The 7,825-nt window shown below is 38.0% G+C and overlaps 1 protein-coding gene across 6 annotated transcripts in view; it reads right to left on the bottom strand.

The window, feature by feature from the left end:
* Positions 1-293: 293 nt before the first annotated feature.
* CTNNA2 (catenin alpha 2) overlaps positions 294-7,825 on the bottom strand; it is a 1,151,183-nt gene continuing 1,143,651 nt past the window's right edge. For 4 of the 6 annotated variants that reach the window (XM_044261515.1, XM_044261516.1, XM_044261518.1 and 1 more), the window contains 2 exons: positions 4,122-4,238; positions 294-1,473 (listed from right to left, as the gene is read on the bottom strand). In XM_044261515.1, the coding sequence (XP_044117450.1) occupies positions 1,186-1,473; positions 4,122-4,238 (405 nt within the window). In that variant the 3' untranslated portion in view covers positions 294-1,185. The remainder of the gene's footprint in view (positions 1,474-4,121; positions 4,239-7,825) is intronic. The other 2 variants (XM_044261517.1, XM_044261519.1) reach the window with 1 other exon arrangement.

The raw sequence follows: 7,825 nt of genomic DNA, 5'->3' as shown, positions 1-7,825 counted from the left end.
TTATTCAATTTGAGAACACATTATCTTTCTTAAATGTAGCCCAGGGTTGAACATGGCCCAGATAAGTCTAACGCATGACTTCATCATTTTAGATTGTTTGAAAGTGAATAAAAACAAATGAAAAAACATGAAATAAATCAAAAGCAATTTCTGGACTCCAAAGATGACCTGGCGATACCACCCATTTTATCCCCAATCTCTAAAAACAAAAAGCATTTTTAACCAATTTTCAAGAAGATGCTCAAAACTTTTATTAAGTATGCATTTTTTTAAAAAAAGAAGCATTTGTCAGATTTCCAGATTATATGTGTTTATTTTGAGTTAGTGGATACAATGGCATATTAGATACCAGCACTCCGAGCTACACCTATGTATTTGCCTCTAAACCTTCACACATCATCAGTTTCCATTCTTCTATCATTCCACCACAGGGTCTCCTATTTCTAGCAAAATCATAGTTCAAATGTTTTTAAAGTAAAACATGGATCACCATATATTGTGCTTCCAGTGCCCCCAGAAGGATTATAATTGCCTCAAATAAGTGTTTATTTTCAGTAAAGGGGGAAAAATTGAAAATATGAGCACTAGTAATGGCACTACTACGAGAAAAAGAATAGAATACAGATTAAAAGAAACATTTTGACTGGATGAGTTAGTTTTCTCCTTAGTAAAAAATCCACTTAATATCATGGATATGACTTCAAAGTTAAATTGTTCAATTTGTGGGCCACACACTTCAGCGTATTGGCTAGTACATTTTTGCACTGAAACAGAAGCAATACAAGCTTTATGTTCTACCATTACACTTCCAGATTTTTCACTTATTAAGATACCTGCCAACCTAATGATTCTTGCATGCATTAGAGTTTGCTTTTGTAAAATTAAGTTTATTTTCCCCATCCCTCCCACTCCCATAAACATTGCAATGCGAACTCTTTGCCCAATTTTATGAGAATGTTGCAAAGGACAGTTCTGTACCACCTCAGGACAGGAATTCCCTGTTCCCTCCCCAGCTACTGATGAATCAGTAGTATTGATCACATCTCATCTCACATGCAAACAGACACTGCTCCCTTAATTTCCCCATGCCAGAGGCATACAAGTCGGCAGGTATGCATACAAAAATGGAATTAAAAAGAAAAGGAAAAGGAAAAAAAAAAAGCTTTTTTATTAAAGCCTATCGTCCTAGAATGAATCCATTGCTTTGAATTCACTTAAAGCCTGTACAGGCGAAATGTGTTTCTTCTGGGAACCTCGTCTAACTCGTGTCTGGAATTCTTCAGGCTTTTCTCTCTTCACAAGGGGCTTCTTCTCTGGGGCCTTCATCTTCCAAGACACAACCGGTGAGTTGACAGCTGCTGTTCCATAGACCTTCTGGTATTTGGTTGAGGCCACATAGGATGCTTTCACCGTGAGGACAACAGCATTCATCAGGTTTTTAGCTGCCTGGATGAGTGATGTGGCACTGTCCAGCTAGAGCAGGAGGAGGAGAGAGATACACCTGGGTTAGTCACGGCACAGCATTCACAAGATGGTCGTGTAACTTCACAGTTCAAACAGTGTTGTGCAGAAAAAGAGCAAAATTATTACATGATAATGTGAACGAGTTACATAGCAGTCACTCTCTTCTATCCTTAATCCCAAGGTAAAAATAAAAAAAGAAGATACACCAAGGCATAGCTTTCTAAAACTCTAATACTTTTAAAGACCAAGCTCTTTTTAGCATGTAAGGGTTCCAATGTAACACAAGTTTTCCAAAGTGGAACATCTCATGTTGTTACATTAGGCTGTTTGGTAAGGCTGAGAATAACTCAATGCTTAAAAGCCATTTGGCAGGCACTGTACAATAAAAAAGTATAGAGTTATATCTCAATTTTCAGCTCTACTCCTGGAAATATAGACAGTTTCTCCATCCTGAGCTCAGGTATGATAGGAATGCAGGCAGCTAAGCAGAGAAACACACCTATGGTGAACTGCCTTTTACTGAGGTGTTCATTGGACTTGAATATCTATTTAACTATTCTCAGGTCTTAACTATACCTCTTACAAAAATAAGAATTATGTCAGGCTCTCGTAGGTCAGGGAGCATTCAGTGAGACCCCCATATCCACATGTTAATGAACTACTGATTTCTTACTATGTGGCAAACACTATTCTAAGAACTTTTTATTTCTCCATTTAACTCACAAGCACCCCAGGAGGTAACTATTATTGTCACTGCATTTTATGATGAGAAAACTGGTGCTTTATACAGATTAAGGGATGAAATCCTTAAAGACTGTATCATACTGCCCCACTGTTACTGGTAGGATCTTGATACTGGTAGGATACTGTAGGATACTGGTAGGATAGCTAAAATACTGTAACAAGAATTAAACCTACTGTAAACAACTTACAGTAGGTTTAGAAGCTCATCCTTAGACTCTAAAGCCAGTGGTGTTTTTAGTTCACTCCCCCCCACCCAGCTTTTAACCCAGTTTGACAGTGTGGTGTATACTGTTTATGAAACCATTCAATATCTGTTTCAACCTGCTCCACTTCCTGGACTATAGATGCTTGGAAAGTTCAAAACTGCATTTCCCAGACTCCCTTTCAGCCAGGATTCCACAAGTGACCCTAGTAAAAGGAAAGAATTAACAGCTGACTGCAAATATTACTCTAGCCTCTTGGGAGCTTGAGCATAGTCTGATTATTCATCAGACTTCTTATAATATCAGCTAAGGAACTAAATACATTGCAGTTCAACAAGGAATCCAAGAATGTTTCTCATTGTTGAGATTGATGGACTCTAGCTGCATTCATGAATGGGAGTTAGATATACACCTTCTGGGTGAAATGAGACTAGCAAAGTTTTTAAACTAAGGTACCCCAAACACTGCAGCTGCACGATGTGATGTGGCTCACTTTAACTTGCTATTTTTTTGTGACCAAAGGGTGTCCCAAGCTGTGATGGGGCACATCAGAAATTACATCTAAGGTCTCTCTGATAATGTTCAGGCTATTCTCTGTTACACATACTTCATTAGAGCTAAAAAATGTGATGCTAAATTTTAAAAATTATGACAAATGAGCTTTCAGTTCTCCCACCTCCAGAAAAGCTCATAAAGTCAGATCATTGGGGAAAACAATGGACGATGCTTTCTATGTATGAATTCCTTGCAATACCATAGCATTGAGGCCTCAACTATTTAAAAAACAGATTGAAGGGCAGTATTACATTGACTCCATAAGAACATAGAAGCAAACAGATTTGTGGATTAGAGCCATGACTCAGCAAATAGATAATTAACTGTTTTGTGAATTAAATCAACCAGATGTAAAGAGTAACTACTTTACCACTTTAATTACACTGTACAAGGTGCACATATACCAAAATAACTGCTTAACCCATAATGTTTAATTGGTAGAGCATAAATTTTGAAATCCAGCTACAGAAAAGCAAATTCTAGATTATTCATGTTAATAGAAGAAAAGCCAAGCATGGATTAGTATAGTGATTCTCATAGTCTATGAACTAGCAGTATCAGTATCCCCTGGGAACCTGTTAGAAATGCAATTTCTTAAGGCTACTCTCAAACTTTCTGAATCAAAAATTTGTAATCCAGGGGATGCTGATGCATGCTAGAGATTGAGAACCACTGGATGAATGAAACCCAAGGACTATCTCAAGGTTTATTTCATTTACTGGTTTCAGAACGTTGACCATAGATGAGTCTGGCAGCATCAGGGCCAGTTATCTGGCTAAATTTCACTTTTACATCTTTTCTCTTATACCCCCAGGTATAATAATTACAGAGAAAGAAATTGTTGAGACGATGGGGTCAGTCATGTTTTCTTTAGAAGCTAGATATCCTAGCCCTTGGCCCATCGGCAGTTCCCTGTAAGTCTGTCAGGTTTCAAAATGAGAAATATTCCTTCACAAAGTGAGTTAATTCATAGGTAAAGAGGGGAGAAGGGTATCAGGGACAGTTCTGTGGATTTGCTTGTGGGAAATAGAATTAGTAGAAGTAGAATAAGACAAGATGCATTTATTGCATTATTAAATGATTCTCTGAAAGCAAATCTTGGGAGAATTAAGTGGATCCAAGGAGAAGAATTACAAGTAATTTGGAAACTTTTACCACAGATTCCATTTTCAGATAGATGGTGTCTAATTCTGCAGCAAAAATATGATAGCCTGTCTCTTCTTCAGAACCCCTTTGCTCTCCCAGCCTGATGCAGGAATCCTGTGAATAAACCTAATACATTGGTTGAAAGTGAGACAGCTCTGAAATATAAAGCCAATGATTTCATTCAAGGTACCTGGTATGGCAGATATGAATTTGTGGCAAGGTGTAAAGCTAGCAGGTAAGGAACCTGGCCAACTAAACCTGAACTAGTATACTGCTAGACAATATGCCCAATCTAAAATTAAAAGAAATTTGACTTTTTCTGAAAACTTGAATTCCCAAAGAATAACTTTTGCCATTCCTCTAGATCCATTTTAATGATTTAGATCATTGCTGCCACAATCAGAATTTCTTTTATTTAAAAATGGATCTCCTTTATGTTTGTCTAAAATAGCACAGAGGCCTGGCATGTTTAGTTAAAGATTCACTCCTAAAGAAAATACACTGTGTTGTCTGGGTGGTTCAGTTGGTTAAGCGTCTGCGTTCGGGTCAGGTCAGAATCCCAGAAGCCCCACATTGGCTCCCTGCTCATTGTGAAGCCTGCTTCTCCTGCTCACCCTGCTTGTGCTCTCTCTGTCAAATAAACAAATAAAAATCTCAAAAAAGAAAAAAATACACTAAAAAGACTAAGGTACATGGCAATAAGATCTTTCCATACAAGGTTTAGGAAAACCTATTTATGGCAATTTCAGACAAAATATGTAAATGTATATGTACAAATGAAGTCCTAATAACCAATAATAATTGAGTACTTAGGAGGTGCTTAGGAATTGCCTTGTCCTTTTAATTAAATTGCATGGTTTAGGGTCCAAAAATCCTTGAACTTAGAAAGGTAACAGAACTTGCGTCTGAAGTAATGGGCAAAAGTAGGGATCAGGACTTGTACTGTTTTTCTCCAAAGACTACCATCTGAACCACTCTTTAATCTCTGGGGTCTTGTTTTTCAGTAACTACCTATCATTCAGAATGAACCTATCTCAATGTTTAACTCTGTTTGGGTAGACGCCTGTCCTTAAACTTGGTACCATTGTATACGTATCACGACTGAGTTTGATGAGAGCCACCATCTCATCTCTGACTCTTAGTGTTGTCTTTGGAGCCTGAATTCTTTTAACTAGAAGTCCTGGCCTCAGGTGTGTTCCTGCCCAGTGTACAGCCCTTCTTAGTCCTTTTTGGCTTGGATTCACCCTTATGGGAGCAGTGACTAGAATCTGATCCCTGCAGATTTCTCTTGTACTTGTTCAGCTTCTCTGAAACACATTCACTACACAGCTATAATGACTGGTTGTACCCTTAGGTGGGGCTCAGCTACTTTAGTGCGCTAAGCTTTTATCAGGGCTGGTGTTCTTAGCTTTCTAACAGCCAGAAAGTGGACTGTATTTCTGCCCTTCCTCCAGCTAGCCTGTATATGCACTGACTAAACTGGGAGTAGAAAGAAACTTGTATCTTTTCCTGCTTAAGGGCCTTTTAATTCCTTTTGGACATTCTATTCAGTCCCTCTATCTAGTCTAAGTGCCCCAATTTTTAGTTAATTAAAAAAAAATTAAGGAGCCTACATTTAGCAAATGCTACCATGTGTCAGTCTCTGCATTAACTCCCCAGTTTCCTTTCTTTCATTCAATCTCACAACCATGCCTGAGACAGGTAATGCTATTCTGTCCACTTGGGACAAAGAAGGGCTATGCAGCTTGTTAAATACTACATCGCAGGTATATGATGAAGCCAAGACTTAAACCCAGGTAGCCTAACTCCAGTGTCCACAGACTAACCCTTACTTGATGCCACTTCCCAGAGCCATGCACGGCAGATGAAGCCACAGCCCATTATCTATCAAGCTATGCTAGACTAATTAATTTAATTCTCCCTATTTCATTTCTTAGGTGTCTGCTGTCCCTAACCACAGAAATCAGGCTTCTCCTAATTCTGTCACTATTTTTTTTTTTAAATATCAAAGTACTATTTTAAAAAGGTAGCAGATGTTTCCTCTCATCTTGTTCTGTTACAATCCATGAAAAGCAAATAAGGGTGGGAGAGCTGTTTCATAGTCATTTCTAGAGGGTTTTTCTGGCTCTTTTACTGCCTCTGTACTAGTCTTTTCTTCTTAACCTCACTCAAATCCTGACAGATTTCTCTTTCCCTACACCATCCTCATTTTGTGTTTTGAATGGAGAGAAATATTAGAGTTGACACTGCTGAATTGTGATTCTCCCATTAATTGGTAATTGTGCTAATTTGTTATGTCAAAGATGAAGATTGTCATCAAAAGCGCCTAAAATGACTCTTAAAATTTACAGGATCATCTGAATTCTGAAACCCCATGTCATAAGTTTTACACTATCTCATGAACATGGGGATTACCTTGCAAGAGGTGTTCAGTTTCAATAGAAACAGACTTTGACACAAATATAACTGCACGATTCAATCAAATTCTCAAATGAAAGTATACCCATATTTCTGGAAATGCTCAAATCTCATAGACTCTTTTGGTCTTCTACCTACAATGATTCATCCAGGTATTTCTTCAGATACTACTTACTACTTTGTGTTGGGTACACATACATAGACACAAACTATAAGATCTTACACTGGTAATTTGTTTAGTAGGATGTAAGGTACTAACAAAACAAGCAATATAGGACCCACCTTGAGTCAGGTAGGAATAGGGTAGGAAGAAAAAGCATCATGGAGGCAGTAATAGTCCAAACTCACTTTAATGAATGAAGTAGGTGTTATTGCTGACTAAATGGTTGAATGATAAAAAGAACAAATTTGGAATTCCTAGCTAGTATAGCTGGGTATAAATTGATGCTCTTAACCCAGATGATGGCAATTAGGGGAAAATGTAGTTGCTACAATATTGAGTTTAACGCTGGACATTCTGAACTTAAGGTATCTGTGTTACACGTCAGTAAAGTTATCAAAGGGGCAACTGAAATGATGGAAATGAAACTGGGGGCCAGTTTTAAGAAACCACATGTTTTGCTTATATTGGTTTTCCCAGTTATTTCATAAACAGTGAGTGTTCTGCAGATTATAGGTATCTATGTTAATTTCTGATTTCTCCTTCCCTTCATATTCCTTATTTAGTTCTTTCACAAAGAGAATAAAATGCTAAACGCATATTTCCTCTGGTCAAAAGTTTCAATAGATCTACTAAAATTTTTCTCAGCGTTATACTTTGAGGATCAAAATCAGTATTTCAGGGCGACTGGGTGGCTCAGTGGGTTAAGCCGCTGCCTTCGGCTCAGGTCATGATCTCAGGGTCCTGGGATCGAGTCCCACATCGGGCTCTCTGCTCCGCAGGGAGCCTGCTTCCTCCTCTCTCTCTGTCTGCCTCTCTGCCTACTTGTGATCTCTGCCTGTCAAATAAATAAATAAAATCTTAAAAAAAAAAAATCAGTATTTCAATAATCAAAGTCATAACACCACCAAGAAGTATCTTAACTATTTCTTTGACAACCAAGGCTATTTTCTATTATGTAATTAGCAATCCTTCACCCTTGAAAATAATGGTGAACTTTCTGGGACCACCTGGCAATAAAACAAATGGACTTAACAGCTTAGACTTAACAGCTACCTTTAAACTCACACACGTGCACACACACACACATACACACACACACACACAGCATTGTCAATAATGCAAAGTAATATTA

Source organism: Neovison vison, chromosome 8 (genome assembly GCF_020171115.1).
Source record: "Neovison vison isolate M4711 chromosome 8, ASM_NN_V1, whole genome shotgun sequence".
NCBI lineage: Eukaryota > Metazoa > Chordata > Mammalia > Carnivora > Mustelidae > Neogale > Neogale vison.
Note: the sequence above shows the minus strand (reverse complement) of the source record. Positions and strands in the feature narration are given on the sequence as shown.